Raw genomic sequence first — 24,318 nt, forward strand, 5'->3', positions numbered from 1 at the left:
GAATTTTTGTGATTGTGACAGGAAAGATTTGCATGTGTAAGCGTCCTTTTGGTCATAAAACTGTTTTGCTAGAGTGAGATAGAAGAGATGTCCCTGATTTATGATGGAGCTCTAGATTAGAAACATCTCTGTGGTGGTGCTTGTGTATTAATTTGTGTGTGGGAGAGAGAAAAGCACTGCAAAGATTGAAACTGTGGGAGCATTTGAAGAATTAGGCATATTCTGGCTAGTGCCTCTGCAGTGGGACACACTGTCCTGCGCTGCAACACTACCTATGAACAGCTATTCCAATTCATGTTTCACATTTTCCCTAAATGTCAGCACCAGATAACTTCAAATAACCTTCTCGAAGGAGAAAATACTATAGAAATGAGAACAAAAGAAAATGTCAGATCCCTCCTTGAGAGATGTTTAGCACTGCCTCTAAGCTGGCATGTCTCTATGGGCTCTTGTGGGCTGGAAACAAAACGCTGCTGTTCAGCAAAACCTCAGAAGGCGGGAGCGAGCCGGGAGCCTCAGCCAGCTCCCCGAGTGCCTCAGCCTGATGGGGAACTGCTGTTCAGAGATGGCTGTTGCTGTCAAGCATGTTTAAAAGTCGATTTTTCGAAGGCCTGAAGTAGGAGTCTAACTTTTGTAAAAGTTAGGAAGTAATGGCCTTTCTGCAAGCAGAAGCTGGGTACAAGATCCACCACTGAGCACAAATCCAGGTTGAATTTTGAGGAGGGTATGGCTTTATGTGGAGAGTTCTCCTTGCTTTCACTTGCATTCAACACTGACTAGTCTTTGAGCAGAGGGCAGGGAGTTCATTGCCATCACACACCACAGAGGGCAGAGAAGCTGCTAAAAGTGTCACCCAGCTCTGTCTCCTGAGGCTGATTAACTAATCTGCTGTGTCAGCAAACAGGCACAGCCAGCAGACTAGGAATGGGAGAACCTAAGATTCCTGAAATTAGAGGTCCTTGAGCTCCATCCTCTCTTGCTGAGGCAGGCAGAGGGTACTCAACCATTTGTTTAGATGACCTGGATAGCAGCAGAAAGCCTGGCACATGCTGGAGCTGGAGGAGGCAGAGGAAGCAGTGCCATGTGTGGTGCCATGGTCCTGCTCAGCTGGTCCATCACTGTGTCCTTGGGTTGCAGGGGCTGGTCAGGTGCACATGTGTGTAGGGACAGGATTTTCATTGCAGATAAAGAGTGGGCCTGAACCCCCTTGGCAAAGTGTCCCGAGCTCCTTCCTCCCTGCGCAGCTCAGTCCTCATCGCTGCTGTTTGGGAACAGCCGTGTCCCCGAGCACTGTGCTCTTCCCCCAGCCATACAGTGTCCCTGCACAGCAGGCCTTGCACTTAGTTATCTGTGTATCTCTATGAACTTAAATGGCATCCACAATTTCAGAATATCCATAACTAAGGATTACTCTTGTTACCGTGGTATTCCAAACACAGCATTTCTTTCAGGTGCCGTATAATCATGTCTGTCTTAATAATTACAAGTGCACTGTAACTTTCCAAAGAACATAGTTGTTACTGCTGTCAAAAGTAGGGTTATTTACTGCTCTCAGTGGCATTTAAAGGCAGCTATTTAAATGGAACAGATTGTTGCACTTTATGTCTAGAAATCAAAATTTAATATGCATTCTGAGGATTTATGCAATGTAAATACAGGACTGCGATGTTCTATTTTAAATTACTGAAAAGAAAATAAGCTAACTAAAAAACCACAACTGAATATTTTGAGGTATGAGTAATGATTATGGCTTGTTTATATTGCAGTGGGGAAAAAAAAGGCAGAAAAAAAATTAGGGAGGATTTAAGGCTCAGGTATGAAAAGCTTAGAGAGCTTAATTGTATCGCTAGTAAACAGATCACTTTCAAAATATCTTGAAGTAGTACTCTGACAAAACCTTTCAGGAAACAGTCTTTTCATTTTGCTTATTAAAAGTGAGTGGTGAAACCCAGACCTATGGTTCCAGTTTTGGTTGTGTGGGCTGTCTGAGGTGGTGCTTCAGGAGCTGCTTGACTTTGGCAGAGAGTTGCTGTGATCATGATATGGAGCAATTCCCCTGGGAGTGTAAGGGCTGCTGGGAGATAGTGAGCCAGGATTGCGGGCAGATAACCAGGAGACCATCTGATTAGATAGAACCTTAACAGATTGCAGTTACTGATGTGTTGAATATGTACAGCTTCCCAGAAATGCTGTGGGATAAAAACCCTTGTGCAGTAAGTGCTGCTTGGGAAACTAAACTCCCTGAGTTCCTCCAGGTAGGAGATGGGTAGAGAAGGAAATGAAATAGTCTGAATGGATTATAGGTTTAATAACATCACATACAAAACCAGTAGGATGGATTTCAATGTACAGGACAACATGAATGTCATTGTGAATAGAGATAGTTAATTTGGCGGTTTTTTGCAGAAAGGGAGAATGTCTGAAGATAGGAACTAACCAAACAGAGTATCTTATTTTAAAGGAAAAAAACAAAAAAACTAAAAAAAAAACTTTTAAAAACTTTCAGAATTTGATTATTAGGAACTAAGCTCCTTTCCTGTGGGAGGATGTTAAAGATACGCAGCTGATGACTTTTTTTTAGACATAGAGCTTTAATCTGTTCATTTTATGTACCCTTTTTATACTTTCTTGCTGAACCCTTTCAGTGTAATAGTTATAGGTATTCTTTTTGTTGGGTTTCATATCCTTTCCAGTCTGCTGCTCACCTTCTGTATTCTCTGGTAAAGGACTGTGTGGCATAAGTCACCATGATCTATTCAGTGCCAACAGCACAAAGTGATCTGTTCAGCTACAGTCCTTGATAAGATGTAAAAAGTCTTTTCCATACCTAAATTTACTGCCCTCTGCAGTGGAAATCGAGAAGAAGAAAGTAATTCTTGTTCAGACAGCGTCTGAAATACTCTGCTCAGGACTGAGATGTACCGTTTAGTCTGTGGCTGAGAAATTGTTGGCATGAGAATGTTTCTGTTCCCTTTGATTTTAGTTGGAATGGGGACATGAAGATCTTTTGGTGTGCTTTGAAAAATTTCTTGTTTATCTGATTAGGAAAAGAATTACCCACACGTCTTTTATTAACTGAACTCATAACTCCAAACACAACAGCTTTGCCTTGACCTTTCTTCAGTGCAGTTGTGTGCTGGAGCCTTCCCGTAGGACCTCAGCGTTAGGTGACAGCTTGTTTCTGGGGTTTTTTCACCCTTGTTCCTCAAGGATTCATCTGAGCAGTGAGAACATTTCCATCAGAAAAGCAACATTTTGAGGCCAGATTTGATGGTAGATTTCAAAATCGCCAACTATATTTGGAGTGAGAAGCAGGTGAAGGTCAACAGCGCAGGAAGAGTAGCAAGCAGTGCTACCCATCCCATGGCTGGCTGTTCCATGGTGTTCTCAGGGCATGTTGGATAAACTGAGCAGTTAGGTACAGCAGTTTTTCTCTGTTATTTGATCAGGATTAAAATGAAAGTTTTTACTTAGTGTTCTTGTGTGTATCATACCCAAATTTTTATCTTCAATGCTTACTTGTTTTGTCCTAGGAGCATCTTAAACCTTAATCCTTTACTATTAACAAAGTACATTTGACAGTCTTCTATGGAAATTTTGTCCTCAGCTGCACAGATAAACTGTCTGTTCACGTATCACAGCAGAAAAGAATTACTCAAAAATAATGTATCTAAAATGTTGTGTTTTGCCAGCTGGATTAGAGTGCCCTGCCATTATGGGGCAATAATCATATGTTTCAACTCTTGCCTATTACTAGGAAACAAGAAAGGAACAAAACAACCTTGGCCTTTTCAGTATCATGTGTCTTGTATTTCCACAGTTTCCTAATTACAAGAAGGTTTTTATTTACATTCAGACGACAACCGTTTTAAGATGAGGAGCTCATGCTTGGTACAGGGTAGGAGAAGGAGCTCTGGCTATTGCATTTTAAAGTTTTTGATATTCTTCCATGCCTGGGACATGCATTTTGCACCATGGCAAGATCTTAAAATCATTGACTGAATTTTCAACATTTTGTATTACAAGCTTCATCCCTTCAAAGCTGGGAAGTCTGAAGGGATCTGTCTGTCTTCCTCCCCTCTCCATCCAGCAAAACACCCATGCCTGACGCAGACCAGCTCTTGTCTAGTTTTGAGCAACACCCTACACCAACAGATGTATTCTTCATTATATATTAGTAGTTAATCCAGCCCACAGATGGCACACGCCTTTTTAACTGCAACCATACAAGTTTTCCACACTCCAGAACCTTCCAAAGCCATCGCCTGGGGCCCCTGCAGTTGTTGGATGTACACTACTTTGTCTCTTTGCTGCCATCATCCGTGCCCATCTGTTAGAGTGGCCTCGTGCCAGTTTATATGTTAGACAGAGTCTTCCAAATGGGCCTGGATAGTGAGCTTGTATGTTTAATATGCTCCGATGGCAACACGCCATGTCCTCTTGTACAGATCTTCTGTGCACGTTGTCCTCGCTCCAAGGCATTGGGGCAGGGCCACATCCAGTGCAGTTGTATTTGCAGACATCTCCATCCAAACTCTGGAACTACTGTGCCCGCTAATTTGGTGCTAAAGAAGATTGTTTTAAAAGAATAAGGAAAAACACGAAAGGTGCAGTCCTATGAACAGACTGGGACAACTGGGAGGGGGCGTTTCATGTGTTGACATACGAGACAGAGAGGGGCACCCATTTGGCTCAGGGACAGAATGAGTGTTTGCATCTTGCAGAATTTTCAGTTGATGTGTGTGCTTAGTGGTGAGCCATGAATTGGTGAGTAGAAGATGCTTCTACCTATTGGTAAAGCTCTCAGCTGCAGGAGGAAGAAGCATTTTTGTCCAGGGGTCTGTGCTTATGCTTTGTAGCTCTAAGCTGCTCAGATTTGGTGCAAGACTGACTGTATTAATTAAGAAAATGATTTTTCCTTTCAACAAATCTAGAACAGGACATCTTGTGCTAGAACGGGTGTGGTCAGACCAGTGCAATACATGCTTTATTTGAGTGGCATGTCATGTGCTCTAACAGAAGTGCTTTTGTGCCTCCTACATCTCTGTAGGAAGAATTGTACCATGTTAATTGTGCTGACTTTGCTAGTGTACAGGTAATGTAGGAGCTTTGAACATGTACAAGTTCATTAAGTGAAACTTTGGGCATTTACTTTCACTTTGGGTAAGTCCTATCTGTATCTACCCATGTTGCAGCCTCATCAGTAGCCTTTCCCTTATGTTTGCCTATATGGTGTCTCATTTTTCTTTTTTCTTTAAATGCAAGGCTGAAAACATTGATTGAATTGAATTCCTTGTTGTATTACTTCTAAATCATTACACTCTGTAACATTTAATACCAAAATCCTTCTCATTACTTACCCAAAGGCTGAGAATTTGTCTCTGAGAGAGCTCAGCTATTCTCTTTTTCTCCCATCAGCTGGAACTCCCATTCAGACACTCTCATGTATTCAAGGCAGCATAGTTTTGCTTTACGGTAATCAAGAGGAGGTTGTGGGGAAGGATTGGTTTGTAGCCCAGAGACCTAATTTGGAGTCATTCGGAAGAGAAACAGTGCCAGAAAGCCTTTGGTTCTTGCATACAGATTAGTTCTTCAGGAATTGATCCAAAAAGTTGGGAAAAATTGTGTGCTAGACAGGGAAGAACTGCCTCTTTTTGGTTTGTTTTGTTTTTCACTGAGGGTCTTAATGATGTCCCTAAAGAAAGTAAGTAAGCAGGAAAAACAAAAGCACTTTGAAGAAGTGATTTCTCTTGGGGCACAGTTCTTAAGGAAGAAATACAAAATTAAATCCTAAAACCATTTTGTACATACATTTTAAGACTTGATATATAGGTTTGGCTGGCACCCAAATTAATAACCCAATAAATCATTGCTGTGATATTAAAGGGTTTAAACCAAGTGTGCTCATTGGCATGGCTTTCTGAGACCCAGTTGGTGCTTTTTTCTTGTTGTTGCTGTCACTCAATAATGAAATCCTTTGTTAATTAAAAGAACAAATTTTTATTTCTTGCAGTTTTTTTAACGCAATTGCTTTTACCCTTCATACAGAAATAACAGGCTTTGATCTGCAAATGCTGGATTTCAGCAGTGCATCTGGAGCTCATTTCTGGTTAAAGCTTTTCAGAGCATCGTTCTAGGGCTCCAGCTTTTGGAGTTGGGGGGATATTTTTCTGAGATGAAAGCTCAGGCTCAAGAGTGACTTTTACCAGATTAGAAGGTCATGGTTATTAAACGCAAAAAACAACAGCAGAGATTGGGAGTTTATAAATGCTTCTACTCAGAACGACAGAGCTACTGTATAAAGCTGAGAAAAGTTGGTCTGAGGCAAAGAAAACCCTTGCTTTTTTCTTTTTTTTTGTCTATATGAGTTTTTAAACTGTTCTCTTTTATTACTGCTGTGGATTTATGCTTCAAATGTAATTGATTTTTTTTTTTTCCCTCATGCCTTGGGGCAAATCAGAGTCCTGTTAGACAGCAAAACTTGTCCGTCCCTAAAGCCTGGTCCTGGGTGAGTGAGGAGAAGGCTTGGATGTCTAGGAAAGCCCACCTGACCATGCTCCTGTTTGAAAGTGCTGCATCTTGGTGGTGGCTGTGGCTGTTTAGGAACTGGTGGGTTTTTTGCATTGACTTCTGTGGTCAGTCTCACCATGAGAGGTCCTGAGCACTTCCAGTCCCACTGTAGCCTTTCCCTTGCTTTAAAATACCTGTGTCTCCTGGATGTTGGCAGCCAGGGTTGTTTTTCCAGGTGCTGCGGGTTCCTTGGCTTTTGGGCTGTCAGCTCCGTGCCAGCCGCCGTGTGTGGTGGGGCTGGGAGGTGGGGATATAACATTCCCCTAACCCACAGCCTACAAATTCCCATTTCTTTCTTTCCTTTTTCTTTTTCTCCCCCTTCCCAGAGAACATCCCTCGGGAGACACTGATGCATTTTGCGGTGAGGCTGGGTCTGCTGCGGCTGACGTGGTTTCTGCTCCAGCAGCCGGGAGGAAGAGGAGCTCTGAGCATCCACAACAACGAAGGGGCAACGCCCGTCAGCTTGGCCTTGGAGAGGGGCTACCAGAAGCTGCACCAGCTTTTGACAGAGTAAGGATGATTTGCTGGTTCCTCCGCTGGTTTTCCATTCTCTACCATGCTTGGCTTTGCTGCACATTATCCCTGAATAGTGTCTAAGGGCTATACTCCACCCTTAAAGGCAATTTTTATATAATTTTGCTTTTGCCTCTCTTGCTAGCAGCAATGGGGGCAGGCCCTGAGGGGTTAGGGGAAATGCAATAATATTATGTTCTCCTTTTGTGTTGCACAGTGTTCTGCTTCCAGCTGTCTTGTAAGACCCAAAGTGAGTCATTGTAATATTGACTAATTAAGACAAACCTTATGCAAACACAAATGAAAAAGCTTTTCTTTGAGCAAGCACAGCTGCCCAAAAGAGGGGGTATAGCAGGTGTTGTGGTGGTTGACTTTTGTGTTCTTATTTTTTAGATACAGAGGTTTTTAGTTAAATGAAATAATGATCATTGTATTGAAATAAGGCTGTATCTTGTAGAAAATAGGTATATACTAGTATAGGTAAAAAAAATTAGGTAAGAATTAATGCAAATACTTAACAGAAAACAGTTCTCTTGTGAGTGGTCCTGAGAAGCAGCCCAGTCTTACAGTACACAGCAAGTAACTTGTGGCATGAGCGTTTATTGCACTGTTTTACAAGGAATCCTTTGGAAGATTGCAAGTTAGTTTTGAATAGCAAATGTTTGGAGATCTAGCTTTAATAGCTGAGGCTAATAAAGACAAAGAGCTTAAATAAGTCCCAAGAGGGATATTTGTATAGGAGAAAAGATTTGGTCTCTATGTGTGTTATTCTGATGCCTGGTTCTCTTAAGCTTTGTTATTAACTTTGTTTTTCTGATTTGAATTTTGAGATACTTGGGGTTCACGTTGAGTGACTCAGTATCATGTTTAGGAGTGTTGTCCACATTATCACTCACTATTTCTCCATTATGAACTGTAAATTATTATGCTTTGCATATTTGTTGGATGGAGTGTTAGAGGGCAGAAAATGTGATCTGTGTTGGTGGAGTGAGTGTATTTAAGTTTCATCTTTAAATATAGCCAGTCATATGAAAAATGAGGGTGAAGGGGAAGGTGCAGGATGGGATAGGACCTATACTCTAACCTTTTGCCACCCTTGCTGGTATTAATACATGGATAACGACAGTGTTACTTTTTTCTCCATCGAGTTTAACAGTCATACTGTGAAAACACAACTCTCTCACAGGCTATCTTTTAAAAATGGAACATGCAAATTCATCCTATAACTGCAGCAAAGTTCTCCAAGATGAGACTAACCATGTTACAGGCTTTACATAGTGTCAAGAATCTTAAGTTGGCCAAAATTTGATTATAGAGCTCAAAGCAAATACTGCAACCTGAATGTGAGTAGAGCTGGTAATTTAAGTAGAAATGGGAAGTAAAAAAACTATTACAACAGCTATTCATGTATTGTGGAGTATATTCATGTATTCATGGTGGAGTATTTCACAACTGGTTCCAGTACTGGCATGGCAGTTCTCACTCAGTAGAATAAAAAAAGAAGAATTCTGGGATTCCATGGAATTGCCCTGTGCCATTGCCTTTAATGGATATTGCTGGTGCAATCCACGGGATTTCTCTGGTAACCTTTACAGTATGTCTTTGAAAATATGACACAAACAACTTCAGTAATGTTACTATCAAGATCCCAGCTCCTCTTCTTCTTAGTATATCGTTTAACTGTTCATTATGGTTTGTTTTCCTCTTGGGCTGCTGGGTGGAAGTATAATGTACAAATATCTGACAGCCATGCCACAGGTCCCATGACAGCGAAACCCCTCCTATTTCCATGAGGCCCTACAAACAGAAATCTGTGGATGCTCAAAATCAGTCCCCTTTCTCAATGGGTGAGATGGTGGTGGAGCACCCTGGTATGAGCTTGGGGCTGACTGGAGCAGTAGGAGCACCGTGTGACACTGGGCTGCAAAATGGGCACATCCTGATTCCTCAGCAGACTTTTACTGTGCTGAGCGTTTTCTGCAATAAAATGGGATCGAGGCTTGAAAATCCCTACTGAAAGAAGAAATACAGTTTCAAAATACAGCAAAGCAGAAAAATTCCGTGAAGAGAGTGAGTGTCATTTATGTGCTGTCAAAACACAAAGGACACTGTACAACCTCCTTTCTGCCCTCTGCTTATGCTCACGCTGTATAATCCGTGCACGGAAATTTGGCACACAGCTTGTCCCACTCAGCAAAATACAGAGCAGCAACGCATGTTAGTGAGGGCCCCTACAAAGGAGTCATTATTTTAACAAGTAATTAAACTGCACTTTGCCAAATAAATGAATGCAGCATGTTTTGTGATGCATTATCCTTGGGGGGAATTTATTGTTCTCTTTCTCGCTAATTCGCAGGACCCCGCATTTTACAACGATTCTCCCAGCCAGCATTGGGAAGGGGTGAAATTTTGCCATAATTAGGATACAATCATTAAAGAGCAGACACAAAACCTTCTCCCTTGTTGCAGTTTTACTGTGGTTCGCCTGCAAGTAGCTTGATTCAGCTGCAGTGTAAATATTTTTCTCAGAAACTAATTACACTGGTGACATTTTGAATTTCTGTTTATCAGATGAACTTTCTCTTTTCAGCTGTTGCAGTTCTTCATGTGAAAAAAAAAAAGAAAGATGCTTCCTATTTAAATTTTGTAACCCTTCAGGTATTCCTTCCCTTATGCTTGAGCTTGTGCTCTGGTTCTTCATTATCAGATGGGAAAAGTGCATGGGCTGGTTCTGTCCAGACCAAACTGAGGAGCTGTGATAGAGATCATGTAGGTCACCAGAGACAGAGAGCAGGGTGCTGATAGCAGCATTCATTAATAAATATTCATATGAGTAAATAAATATTCACCACCAATAGACATTCATCGGTTGTATGTCATTCCTGAGGGTGATTGTTTTATCTTTGAAATGAAAACTGCACAGCAAATATTGTCCTGCAGTGCAAGCGGAACAGGATAGTGTGGAAGGGCAGGAGTTTTATAGGGGAAAATATATATAAAGATTTATAAGTTATAGTATATATATATATTTTATATATATATAAATATGTGTATAAGTTTTGTTCTAGGAGCATTCTTGTTTGCTTGCTGGCAGCTTGCTTAACAGTTTGTTGTTGTTTATTTTTTTAAATACAAATTTAAAGACAATTTTTAACTATAATTTCAATAAGTTATCTTTACTTGCATGCAAAAACATTGGAAACCAGGAAGTTTGCATAGCCCTCTCTGAGTTTCAACAATTTCTGAGTGTGGTAGGAGCGAGTTCCAAAGTGAAGGGTCCTTGGCTGAAGCCTGTTGCTTGCCCAGTGTTCGAGTTGGGCAATGCTGGCTGCTCCGTGTCGGCTCTGAGGAGGCAGCACAGTTATTAAGCAGGCGGGTAGTACTGTGTGAGTACTGTGTGAGTAACTTGGCCTGTGCAGCAGGACAGCTGCAGTGTGCAGGAGTTGATGTTTTCCAACGCAGTGGTGCAGTAACACAATCCCCCTGCCAGCTCCATGTTCTGCTGTGCTCTGCACGGCAGTGAGGAAAATGGCTCCAAGACACAGCGAGCGAGCGGGATTGCAGAGAAATTGGAAGTGCTGCCTTGTAAAACACACAAACACTGATTTTGTTTCTGATTTCATTTCTGTCTAGTAATATTTTTTTTTTCTCCCCAGTGAAGCCAAATGGTTGTAGTTCCTTCACAGCTGAGAGTGATTTATGTCCCCTGAAAAAGGGAAGTGAGAGAAAGTAAAGCCCATTAAAAAAAAACTTCCATTTTTCTAATTGCTGCAAATAAAAGTTTTAGACTTGTAACAGTCTTGTAGTTTTTATTGTAATGTTATATTTTATTGTAATAGTTTTACTTTTGCTGATTTCTCTGCTTATTGCTCTAAAGCACTTCTGCAGAGCTCCGGGATTGCTCTTCCTTCAAATCTCCTGGTAATGTCCAGGTGGCTCAGTCTGTGAAACTGTAAGTCAGTACAAGTTTGTATTTCCAAAACTAAACTGATTTAGTTAGAACACATGAGGAATAACTCACTGGTAGCAGAAGGGTTTTGTGAATGTTTTGCAGTCTGTTATTATCACTTGCTATTGTTCTGATTTTACGTAAGTAATTGGTGAAGTCTGGGCTGTAGTCTTTGTGGTGCCTCTCAAATAAGGAAGCTTTTTCAGTGACTTTACTTTTATAGCTGAATACACTTTTCTACTTCTTTGAGCCAGAGCTGCAAGAGGATTTGCCTTGTATGTATTTTTTTTTTTTTTTGCACCCCAATTTAACAGGTCCTTTAAGGAAGTGTTTAGTTTCAGAAATATCCAGTTCATGTTCATCAGAGTTTAAGCATGATCTTAAAACCAAGCACTTCTTACAGTGCCCTGCCAGACTGGGATGTAGATGAAGATGGACATTTTTCACTGAAGTTTGGTGCTAGGTTGTTCCATTAAATTAAGTCTTTGCATAGGCTGAGAGCCATCTGTGATGCAGATGCTTTCCAAAGTCGCTGCTTTCCTGAGACTGAAAACATTACTGTGACTTCAGTGCCAGGAGGTGGCAGCTGTATGGGAACAGGGTGCTTGTGCCCCTGAGAATGTATAGGCTGAACCCTCCTTTCCTGTATGAACCTTGCGAGCTGAGAACTAAGTGTGCAAAGATCTGAGTCTCCCCTTGATCACTTCAGTTCTTTCAGTATTTATTTGGAGCATGAGCAGGACACAGCTGGGGATGTGCAGGTGGCCAGAAGGTTGCCACCACACTGGCAGGTGATGCCATGCATATCTTTAATTTTATTTCAGGGTAAGCAGAATCAGGGGCTGAAAGGTTTATTGAATTAAATGTTGATGTTTCTCCATCTGTTCTTCCACTCCAAACCAAGCAACAAATCCTTTTGATTGCAGTTTGGGGTGCTGGATTTAGAATATGTCTTGCTGTGGTGTGGCAGGAGAGCAGTTGACTTTGTCTCTTAAGTGCTGGCACAAGATTAACATTTAAAGGGGGATTCAAAGGTATTAAAAGGGCAATGAAAGAGGGCTCTGCTGTCTATGTGTTAAGGTGATGTTTAGCTAAAAAAGCATGGAAGGAGTAGTGATCTACAGGGTCTAGTTTTGTGGCCATGCATTGCTGAACTTTGAGATTTTCAGTTAAAACATCATCATTTAATTTGTTGAACATCATGATTAGAAAGATGATGAGGTGCTGTGGGTTTGTTCTGGCCACAGCAGAAGAGCAGACTGGGAGCTGGGGGCCAAGGAAACCTGGTGTGAATGTGATTGAGTAGGAAGAGTTTATGTTTCTCTCTTTCCACCTACTCACCCTCATCGTGCTCCAACTTTTACGACTTCCTAGTGTGTCCCACATTCCCATGAAGACTTGTATTTTCGTTTGTTGGCTCCCTCCTCTCCTTTGTTTCGTATGTATCCACCTCTGAATATGAAAGAGAGAGAAGGCTTTGTCCATGTGGTAGAAACAGCTTTTTACTGTCTCTGATTTCCTGCTTGGAAACTGTAGTCCTGGGAGATGATCATGGAAACAAGCCTGTGAGGATGAGAAAGAAGAGATTTAGAAGAGATTTGGAAAGATTTGGTAAGATATGAGAAGAAAATTATTTCCCCCCCTCAGCAATCCCGATCTGGAAGTGATCCCAAAAATTATAGGGGCCATAAGTGCTGGACAGCCTTGTGTGTTTGGTAAGTGATTATGATAGACAGCTCTGTTTCAGGATAAATTTAGAAAATGCAGATAAGTGGCTTCCCAGAACTGCTGGGGTTTTGGCCTCAGGCATGGGTTAGCTGGATTGGATACCCAGTAAGGATGCTCATACTTAGTATCTGGAGCAGATTTGCTTGAAGTAGTGGCATTTATGGTGGGGACTGAAGTTTGAACAGATTATTGTAGAGGAGGACTTTGTAAACTGCTGTGTCAGAGGCCAACAAAGCAATGGCTTCATCTCTGGGTTGTGTTGCAGAGCCTGTGATCACAGTTGCTTGCAGCACATGGAGATGTTCTGCAGAGACAAGTCTTCCTTCCATATCACTTGTCCTGATCTGAGATGCTGGGTTTAACTGTAAAGAAAACACTCCTTGCTGGAGTAGTCTCCATGGCTGTACTTTTGTATTTCAAATGCAACAAATGGCATCTGTTTTCACTCTTGACTTTATTTCATAGATTCACCTTAAACTTCTTTTGTTTGCTGATAAGACTTCAAGTTGACACTGAGTTTTCTGTTGGACCAACAGCTCCACATCCTAAGCAGAGCACCCTTCTTGTTACATAAGACTCTGAAAATAAAACAAATGGAAAAGTGCATTTAATAACAGTTACTCTTATGGGATGCAGATTGTACTTTCTGGCAAATATAGTTAATGACAGTTTGTAGCTGTGTTTTTTGTATTTTTTTTTAATGTGTAATTAACACTGGGGCCTAAGAAATTTGTGAGTTTAGGAGCACAGACCCTTTGTGGTAGGAAATACTGGACATGCTCCCTTAGGATATGTGTGCAAACAACTGTTGAGAGACGAGGACAGCTTTTCTCTCCATAATTTGTATGGAGAGTGTTGATCAATGGACTGAAAAGTTAGCATTAAATATTTTGAATCCAGTTATTAAATATTTAGTCTGATATTGAAGGGTAGGTTATACAATTCTGAATTCAGTTTGGTGTTGGAACTCACTGCAGTTTGTGAGGGGTTAGTAATTATTTCTACTTCAGATGAACTTTAACTCTTTCCTTCAATATCAAAACTATTCAAATTAGCGAGCAATATGTAGAGTTTTTTTATATAAGAAACCTTTTTTTTCTATTTTCCTGGAGCATTTGGAACTTTTGATTTTTTTCTTTGTCAGGTGATTTTAGGTGCTGGTGCTTTCAGAATAAACCCACAGCTGTTGTCAGGCTTGCAGTAAGATCCCAAGAGCTGGCAATGCTGCTGAGTTTGTTTTGTTTCAGCTCAGAAATCTGAATGAAATCCCCAGGAAATAACACCTTGAGTTCCCACACTGCATTCCTTGCCTCTTTATAAAACTGTGGGATAAGTCTTCCTAATACGAGGTTTTACTTAACTCACTGAGGTTTTTTTGTTTGTCTTCTGATCTCTTCCTCCCTCCTCTTCCTCTGCCCTCTGGTTCAAACCTGGTATCTTGGTACCGGCAGATGCGCCTGCCACGAGCACCAGCACCGCTGAGTTTCAAACCCTTGTTACCAAGCACAGTTCCTGCAGCTTTTGAGGGTGGGCAGAGCTTTTCACTCAGGTGTTTTTTTTTTTGTTCTCCCTTTCCCACTTATCTTCCCTAGTCTTAAAAATCTCTTACCTGTATCTGCAGGAAGCCAGAAGCCTTGCTGTGCTGGTGCAGGCACTTTCCTCTCCCCCACGAGATGAGAAGAGATTCAGCACATGAGTACAGTGTGTGGCTCCTCCTTGAAAGGAGATTAGGCTACTTGGGCAATGCTGGGAGGTTTAATTAAAAAACATTACCTACTTACGTCCCCCATCCCTGGAAGTGTTCAAAGCCAGCTTGGATGGGGCTTGGAGCAATCTGGTCTAGTGGAAGGTGTCCCTGCCCATGTTGGAACTAGACAATCTTTAGAGTCCCTTCCAACCCAGACCATTCTGTGGTTCTATGATCTATCTATCATCTTGTCTTACATGCCAGATGGGCAGGAGGTGATCCTGTGGTTTCAGCAATCTAATCAGCTCCCAGATGGAGCAGGGCATGGCCCGAGAGTATTTTGGAGCTTTGTTTGCTTCTCCTCTCTCCCTGTTTGGGGTTGGCATCCTTCTTTAGGCCACCTTTCTGCAGATAAAGGGAGGGCTGGGAAGTCCGTCCTTTGTTGCACCCAGCAATTTCCCTTCTGGGTTTACCTCCATGGGACAGGAAAGCAGCAAGGACCAGAGCTGGAGGACTTTTTCCAGGCTTTTTTAGTGGGGCGTGGCATGGCATGGTTGGACAGAGGGTAGAGCTAGTGAACACTATCAGCTTTTACTGAACGCTGTCTTGCTTTTTTAACCAAGATACCTTCTTCTGCAAAAGTTGGGCTTGGAGATGATTCATATGAAATTTTCAGTTCACTGGTATCTGTTACATATTTTGATGGGAAGCTGTTGAAAGGGGAGAATGAGAAAGAATTGACCCAAGATGGTTAAATCTCATAAGAAGACAGATTTCCTTTGTTGCTGGCAAACTGCAGCAAACTGGATTTTTGTGCTGAACAGAAGCAGATTTTCAGACTTCTTGAAGGTTGGAGTTTGTATACATATTTTTGTTAATAAATCTGCAGTAAATATTTGCATATCTGTTTTTATCTCCTAGCAGACCAGCTTGGGTATGCACTTCTATACAACCAGTACAAAAATTCCAAATCTGGACAAAGTAAACATCTTTCACAGCCAGGAAGTACAAAATACATAACTGCAAAGCTTTTTTTCCTGGAAGAAAGTGTGTTTTTATCATCTCTCAATAAAACCCAGGGTTTGCAGTGAGACATGCAGGAAAGGCACAAACAGTGAAGCTCAGTGTACGAAGACAAACGAGCAGGAGTGTCTTCATATGAGCTACGTGGCCTTGAAAGTGATTCCCTGAGCAACAGGAATACCTGTGTGAAAATGAGTTAACACTTGCAAATCCCCATGTGTCCTCTCTGCTGCAGACCATAGTGCTGGGATGGAACAGTTTATGAAGGGGATGATATGAAGGAGTCAATAGATTGAGCCATTCATTTCCTTATTTCTTAATTGCGTATAACATAGGTGAACGCTACTAAAAATAAGAGCTTGGGAGTTTGTACTTGGCTGGATGTGAGAAAGATCTTGGTTTCTCAAAAGGTTTAAAGCTTTTCTTGAAGTGTAACACAGGCTGGCAGCCTGAGTATGAAAAGAAAGCACTGTCTTTGTAAGCAGAAGTGATTATTTGATCTGTCTGGGCCGTGTGAAGGTGGTGGATTGCTGGAGGGGTGAGCACACTCATGGTGTTGCAGGGGACTCTGCCTGTCATCTTGCTCCAGATTTCCAGGCTTTTGAAGTCGCTGAGGGTCCTTTGAGGCTCAGCAAGTCGTGCAGGCTGCTTTGTGGGTGCTGATTTGGAGATGCCTCTAAGTGTCCTTGAAGCTGATGAGAAAGTAGAGCAGACTTATTGTGCTCAGTTCTTTTATCTGGCTGCTGTTGTCCCCATGAGTGGGTGACTGTGGGTTTTGTGCTCACTGGCTTCTTATACTCTGAAAGTGGCCCTGAGTACAGTGGTTTCTCATATATGACATCTGAAAAGAAAAATACTGCAGACAGAAATGTCTGTGTTTCCTTGATAAAGGAAGGTCATTTCTTTAGTCACTTCTAATGGCTCAGTTGACTTCAGTGCCTCTGTAGATTTATGCTAATCACCTCCAGAAACTGGATGCTTCATTCTGTTTCTCTGTGGAAATATTGATTCAGCTTAAATCAAGTGTAATTCTGCTGAAGGCAATTGACTTGAATGGTGCAAGTCATAGGTTTGCTTTGTCTGAATTTCCTTTCAGATTTAACCCAAAATGAGTAACAGAAGCGAGTAGATGGTTGTACCAAGGCAGAGCAGGGATAGTCACTGCCACCACCATTGCCTGCACAGGTTTCTGTGCCATGTCATGAACTGTCTGACTGTTTCCCCACCCTGCTCTGCCCATTCCTGTTGTGATTATGGTGTCATTTGCTCGTTATGACTTTGCTTTCTAAATTGCGTGGCATCCCAGAGAGCCCTGGGGTTTGCTGGTGGGCACTTGCCCATAAGAAAGGTTTGCAAGTTTTAAAGTAAGAAACCTGTCAGTAAAGGTGCTGAAATCTATGTGTAGTTTTACTTGGTTGATGGCATACATTTGCTGTATATGTACTTTCTTGAATTCCAAATTATTTGAAAAAAAGCACACAACCCTGCCACTTCCAGGGAAATCTGTAGCTGTGCTGCAGAGGGAGATCTGGGGATGGCTGGTCTCTGCAATGGGCAAGGGATGTTGTAGAATCATGGAATAGTTTGGATTAGAAGAGACCTTTAAGGATCATCTAGTCCAACTCCCAACCCAGTTCTCAACTGGGGACAGGTCTAAGTAAATGCAGCCCTGGTAAAAGGAAGACAGAAATTCCCATTTCTCACACCCTTGAGCAGGTCATCATCATATGTTCCTGTAACATTCCTGTTTGGCTTCATGTCTCTCCTCAGGGATGCAGGGCTTGGTGGGGTGCAGCACAAGCTGCTCTGTCTGGGATGATTAAAACAGATTTTGGGTTTCCTGAAGCAGTTCTGAGTCAAAATGAAATCTGTGAACCTGTTTCCTCACACCCTCAAAGGGCCAGTGTAGCCACTGTGCAACTCAGTGAGACCTGAGGAATTACTGCTTTGAGTAGAAAGCTCGTGCAAAATCAGGGTTTGACATTCAAAAAGAGATGACTCAGTAAAAATGTCTATTGAATACATTTACCTACTGAGTTATTTTTTCATTTTGATCTATAGCATCTTCTTTTCCTTTCTCTTCTTTTGATTGGTACAAAGAAAAACCATGACAGTGCTGCTGAAGAACAGCTGTCTGACAATACTGAGAACATCTTGCACAGAGGCAGTTTCACAGAGCAAGTTAAATTCGTTTCAGGAGTGACAAAATTGCTATGATTTGATGGCTGTTGGGTGTTTGTGAGCAGTGTACTGGGTTTGGTGTAGAAGTTGTAGCATCTGTGTCAATCCTCGTTCCTTCCAGCTTGTCCCTTTGCAGTTCTGTCTTTCAGGTGTCTGTTGTTCTGTGACAGCTGCTTTGTTAATCTCCACCTGTGATAAATTCAATTTAAAAAGTAGTTGCTGTGCCCTTTGCTGCTAGTCTGTCATAGTCTGGGGTAAAAACCACACATCTCTCTACCTGAGAAGGACCTTGTGAAATAAAGCTGGCATTAACTCTAAATCACATTAATTTTCAAGGCCAAGCGTGCGTTGTGTATTTGTCTGTCTGGCCCTGGAGCCGGTGCTGTGCTTTGCTCGGGCCGATGATTAGATGACTGTCTAGAGTGAAGGAGAGCGTGCGTGTCCTGCCACGCAGCATCCCCTCCTCGCCTGCTCATTAACCCGCCCCTGTTGTTTTGTGGCAGGGAGGAGGCCAGGGAGCCGGACTCCTGGAGCACCTTGTCTCACACGGTGCACTCGGGGGACTACAGCGTGAAGCACCACCGCGGGCTCAACGTGTACCTGCTGACGGCTGAGGCCAAGGAAGGGGCAGCGTCCAGCTGGGAGAGGGACATACAGCACCTGCAGATGCACATGCAGAACCACCAGCACAAGGTAAGGAAAACGCTGAGGTGGTGAAGGAGAAGCAGTGCTACCTGGTTGCTGCTTGGCACCTGGGGAGGGCTTTCATACATAGGCATCTTTCAGGGCATATTTCTTTAGGCATTTTCTCTGGATGCCGTTATCAAGCATCCAGGTGGACACCTGCCTGTTTTCTTCCTGTTTGAGCATGGGGAGATCTGATAAAGCTGTATTAGGCAGCAAATGTTCTCTCTCAGAAGAGAAGCAGGCTTGGAGCTGTGCAATGCCTGCTCTGTTTGGCTTTGTGGTCTCTCTCTGCTCCCACCTCCTGCCTTTTCCATTAGCTTGGGACCCGCTTGGATGAGCAGGGAAACCTCCCTGGAGACATGCTGTCCTCTGGCAGCTGTTGGGCAGCTAAAGGCAGGCTCTGGAGTGAGGCTGGCTTTGTGGGCAGTGAGCACAGTGGATATGTCTCTGTTCAGATAGAAAGTTCAGGGTCAGAGATGAGTATGAGGGGAAAGTCTCTGGGGCGGGTGATGGAGAAAATAACGGTCTCTGTAAGACTTCAGTGTAAGATGAGCCTGCCTTGGCCACAAAAGGTATGTGTCCGTAGTGGTTCCTTCACTGTGCTCCTCTCAGACCCCATGGTGGTTGGACAGCAGGAGCTGTGGGGCTTTGGAGGGGCTTCCTCTCCCTGCTTCAGAGTCTCAGTTGGGATGGGAAGGCGAAACAGCAGAACACTTCTGTGCCATTTCTCAGAAACACCCTCTGTCTTGTGCAGCTGCCATCACTTGTGGGTGTTCCTTCATCAGCTCATGTAGCTGCTGTTGCAGAGGTGCAAGATCTAAATAACAGGATATTTTTGTTCCTTTAACTAAGGGAGGGGAGAATTCTCAACTGAAAGTGAGCTGGGAGGGTGTTCAGAGGTAGGGGCCGTCCTGAGCCATTTTCACCCTCCCCTCGGTACCTGAGATCTTAATTTCTCCAGATCTCAACAGGAACTGGTGACGAGTGGCTAACCATGAAATTTCTTGCCCTTTCCATCAAAAGACACTAAAGCATGGCCAACATATCCAGCTCACTGCTTGTTTGCTTGTGCAAATGCCAGATGGGTACATTTTGCCTGACAATGAAACCAGAAATAGACTTTTCTTTCCACCGCTGTTTTATTTCACATTTAATCTGATTTGAATTTGGAAAGCAGCCCTGTAATTATTTCATTTAGATTTATTTCGGGTCAGTTGAAAGCTTGAGTTGGCTTCCTTTGGTGATGGCTGTATTTTTCAGGCTATCAGCAGAGTGACTTCACTGTGAGGATGCTGGGGCTGCTGCGGCCCCTCCTTTTGAAAATCTTGCATGTTCCCAAGCAAGTGTCACTGTTGTCTGTGTCTGTCCATCCTGGCTGTGTGGTCTGTGTCCATCCTGGCTAGGAGCCAGAAGCATGGTGTCCATGCCCTGCTGTGGGGTTACAGCCACCAGACTCCTGGCACAGTGTTTGTTTGCCCTTGCAAAAAGTAGCTGCAGCCTGCAGGTACCACTCCATGCAGAGCCCTATGTCCCATCCCTGGTGCTACACAAGCATGGAGATGCCATGCCTCCAATGCTAACCTGCTTTGGGAAGCCTCAGGGAGCTCTGGCGTAGCTGACAGCATATATGGGAGCTGGGTAGCAGGATTATTTTGAATAGGAGGGAAATTCATGGCAAACACCAGAAGTACATTTAGTGGTCCATGATTCAGTGATTCTGTGGCGCTGCTCAATGTTTGCAAACCTCCGAGCATGGAAAGACAAGTAAACGCAATATCCTCGAGGTAGCAGTGATGATTTTAGCCAGTGTTTGTATATGCAGTACCCAGAAGTTCCCTGTGATGCATCAGTTAACATATTAGCCACTTAATTATTCAGGGTGTTTAAGCTGACATTTTTGGTATGAAGTTTGCTTTCTCTGAGAAATCTTAAACAAAATTTGCAGGGAGCTGTTTAAGTTAGACTTCTAGGACACATGTATTTTTTTGAAATATTTTTTACAAAGAAATGCAAAAAACCCCCTCAGATTTCACATAGTTCATTAGAGTTTTGTGTTTGTGGAGAGTCACAGGCACTTAGCAAGAAACCAGTGTGACCTCGGAAAGTTTATGGTGCAAAGCCCCAAGCAAACCAAGGGAGGTCTCTGGGGTGTAAGTTGAGGGATTGGGGTTGCTCGTTAATTTAATAAGCCACTTCTTCTAAGATGTGAACATTGATGTATTCTCTTCTGCAGAGAAGAGAATATGAAAGGAGCTATTGAAACAGGCAGTTCTTTTTAAGTAAAGGTTTGATTGTATCAAACTATAAAAGCTTGACAAAGCAGATGCTCTGGAAGGAAAATGCAGATTAGAGGGGAATTGAATATGTTGCTGCTGTTCCATGATAATGCATGTATTAATTTTAATAGTATGTCATCATTTTGAAATTTTTATTTCCAGTTAGGAAATAAATTTCAGATATTTAATTATGCCTGCAATTCTCAGGAATAGATTAGATGATTAGTTCAGTCCTAGTGGAGCAGTGGTGTGTTTGGACAGTGTCAGCCAATGCCCAAATCTGAAGTAGCATTTCCACCCATGTAGAGAAAATTGAGCAACACTGGTAAGAGCTGGGGAGCAGTATCGGGCAGAAATCTGTGGTTGCTCTTAAACAGCATTTGCTTAAAGACCTTTGGGACTATGCTGATATATATTTGCATTATTTGGTAGACTGAATTCTGCTGTTTACTGATCTTGAATTTAAGTGCACTCAAGAAATATGACTACAACTGCTTGAAGAGCAATTACCAAGATTGCAGTTCATCTCAGTGGTGGCAGATGGTGTAGCAAGGGGGTAGAGGGACAAATTTCAGCTTCAGGGTGTTCAGTCTGACTGTTGGGAAAAAATTCTTCATGGAAGGGTGGTGTGGCATGGGAACAGATTGCCCAGAGAGGCTGTGGGTACTCTATCACTGGAAGTTTTGGGGACTTGGCAAGATAAAGTCATGGTTGACCTGATGTTGCATTGGCAGCAGTCCAGTCTCAGGCAGGTGGTTGGAATAGATGACCTTCAGATGCTCTTTTCAACAAATGCTTCTGTCATTCTAATAATTTCAGTATTACCTTGTACCAAAACCAACATGTAAAATACTCACTGAAGTATATTTGTAACTCTGTCCTGGGTGACACCAGGTAGAGGTACAGAGGGAGTCACATGGAATATGATTGTGTAGATATAGATCTTGCACATGATGGAGACAGGGTAAAGTGTGACAGAGTAAAGTAATACTTTCTTTTGTGTGTGTGTGTGTGTGTCTTGTTACAGAGTTCCAGGCAGCAGACAGAGCCTGTACTGGGGGATTCTGGAGACAGTTGTGCTAAAGGAGCAGAGCCAGATCGTCGCCTGACCACTACCTCTCAGAGCCTTGAAAAAATGGCAAGAGAAGAAAGGCAGGAAAATCCATCTGATCTGGGTCATCTGGACTTTGGACAGCTCTCAGACCAAACCCAACAGGAGGAGAAATGCAACAGCAGGAGTTTGGGAACTTTTAATGATGCACCCAATAACTTGGTTAGCCTGGGGGATGGAAACAGCCCAGAGTCATTCTATGAAAGTAAAAACACAGAGATATTGTGTAAAAAGGAAGAGGTGGGGCCAACCTCTGCCGAAGACTCTGGGACTGTATCAGATGAGAAGGAATGCACTGTGAGCCCGTGTGCAAGTGTAAACGGTGCTGTAAATCTTCCATCCTCTGGAAATACAAATGAGGCAGCTGGAATGACATCTGCTGGAGTTGTTCTGGATCAAGCTGGCTTGGGCAGTACAGATATTGCCCATCAGGAAGTGCAAGGTGCCGAGGAGCGTGCAGCTGGCAGTGCTGCTGCTGTGGTTGCAGCTGCAGGTGAAGCCCCAGCTTCCTCGGAGGGCCTGGATGTGGTTATGGGCCAGGCTGAATGCAGGAACTGTGCCGGGGCCGCTGAGAGGGCTGCGGGCCAGCAGCAGGGAGAGGATGGGATGGCAGAGGTGGGCGAGAGGACTGCAAACCTGGAAGAGGAATCTCCAGCTAAGGAGGAGTCAGCCAGTGCTGCTCAGCCCTTACTCAGTGGTTTTAATGGCACTGAGTGTTCGAATGGGGAGGATGCAAACATGGGAGTGGCACCGGCCTGGGATGGTACAAATGCAGATGGTGGCACTGGCGATGTCTCTGTTGACCTTTGCAAGACTGGCGATAACAAAGAGACTGGATCATGCACTGCTCAGGTAAATGGTGACTTCGTGGAAAGCCAAGGGAATGCCTGTGTCACAGCAAGGCAGGATGTCACTGCGAGCGCTGGGGAAGCACTACCAGCAGCGAATGGAGTGAAGGTTCCTGCCTGTGCATCAAAACCTGATCCTGGTTCAGAGACCCATGGCAGCAGTAAGAGTGGGGAGCGAGAAAGGCAGGTGGAAGCAGGTTGCATAGATGGAAAATCCAGCTTGCCCTCACTGGAAGGCAGCGTGGAAACTGATGGCCCTGATGCTGAACCTGAAAACAGTGATGTTGGTGGATCTAATGGAAGCGGTGCAGAACCTGAGCATTGCCAGGAGAGCAGTGAGATCACTGACCATGGGGCTGAAGCAATGGAGAGCAGTGAAAAGGAACCAGTAGGAACTGATACCAGCAGCCCCAGAGATGGAGGAAGTGTAAATTCTGCAGGTCAGGAAGTTGATGGCTGTCGCCTTTCTGCTGCTCAGACTGGCATTAAAGATGAAATGGGCAACAGCTTCAAACCAGTCACTGCTCAGGAGAGCGAACGTGAGCCTGCATCGCTCCCTCCAGAGGACTTGAGCACAGGCCTGACAGGGAAGGAGCCTGCCCAGACCGAAGCAGAGATAGCAGAAAGTGCTTCAGAGCAGGAGGGGCTGAACAATGAGGTGAAATCGCCTGCTCCCCTGCCCAGAGGAGAGGGACAGGCTGTGAGTCAGGAGGGAGATGCTGCAGTGGCACCTCCTGGGCAGGAGGCAGCTCTACAAGGTAATGACCCTGGATTAGTGCCATGTGCCAATGGTGCAGACTGTGCCAAGGATAATTTAATGGGCACACCCTCTGCAATTCATAATGAGGACTCTAAACAAAACCAGGAAGCAGTGGCGGCGGGGGCAGACTCGGCAGAGCTCTCCTGGCAGCACGGCGGGGAGCATGGCGGGGTAGCTGCCAGCAGGCCCGGGAACTGTGCTGGGGATGAGGGCTCCCTGGAGCAGGGCCTCTCTCAGGCTGAAGGAGGCAAAGCTGAGCCTGAGTGGGAGGCTCATGCGAATGGCAAGGAGCAGGTTTTGTCAGAGGAACTTCCTGCTGCTCTTGTGAAATCCTCTGCCTGCAGTCTTGGGGGTCCTGTGGTGGGCAGCAGCAATGTGGATGCTGGGCTAAAAGAAAAACCTGAAGAAGCGCAGAAGGCCAGAGCAGTGGCCGCAGGAGAAGGCACCATGCATGGACCTGCATCAGCAGATGAGTCACTGGGTGCGGAGAGTGACCCCTGTCTGAATGCGGGACTGAACCAAGAACATGATCCCAGTCAGACCCTACAACGGATCTCCCTGCACAGCAGCACCTCTGAGTTAAAGGACACCTCAGAAATGGGAGCCCTGAGTGATGCCTGTGAGGGTAAGGAAGTACTGAGGCCGGTGACAATGACCCCCGTTGCAGCATATCCAGAGGAGCAGGAGGATATGGACAGCGTGCTTCCCCGGGCAGCACTCCAGCCCATCGCAGAGGAGCCCACGTGTGACAGCGACTCCAGCACCGACACCGTTTGTCCGGCCGGCGACAGTGATGCTGGTCCCGTTGGGAAAGCAGCTCAAGGGGATGAACATGACGGAAAGCAAAGCCGAGCTGTACCTGAATTGCCTGTCTCACCATGTGCCTGCCATTTACCTGCTGTTGAGTCACTGGAAAATGTGGGAGTAAAGAGTTTGGTATCGGCAGATGATGGCTCCTCTCTGGATAAAGTTCCTAAAATGGTAA

The 24,318-nt window shown here is 43.9% G+C and overlaps 1 protein-coding gene across 1 annotated transcript in view; it reads left to right on the forward strand.

Moving 5' to 3' along the window:
- LOC113947703 (A-kinase anchor protein 13-like) overlaps positions 1-24,318 on the forward strand; it is a 133,900-nt gene that overhangs the window by 90,825 nt on the left and 18,757 nt on the right. The window contains exons 7-9 of the mRNA XM_027644547.1: positions 6,897-7,080; positions 18,155-18,344; positions 21,642-24,160. Of these exons, the coding sequence (XP_027500348.1) occupies positions 6,897-7,080; positions 18,155-18,344; positions 21,642-24,160 (2,893 nt within the window). The remainder of the gene's footprint in view (positions 1-6,896; positions 7,081-18,154; positions 18,345-21,641; positions 24,161-24,318) is intronic.

This window comes from Corapipo altera, unplaced genomic scaffold, assembly GCF_003945725.1.
Source record: "Corapipo altera isolate COAL_440 unplaced genomic scaffold, ASM394572v1 50, whole genome shotgun sequence".
Taxonomy (NCBI): domain Eukaryota; kingdom Metazoa; phylum Chordata; class Aves; order Passeriformes; family Pipridae; genus Corapipo; species Corapipo altera.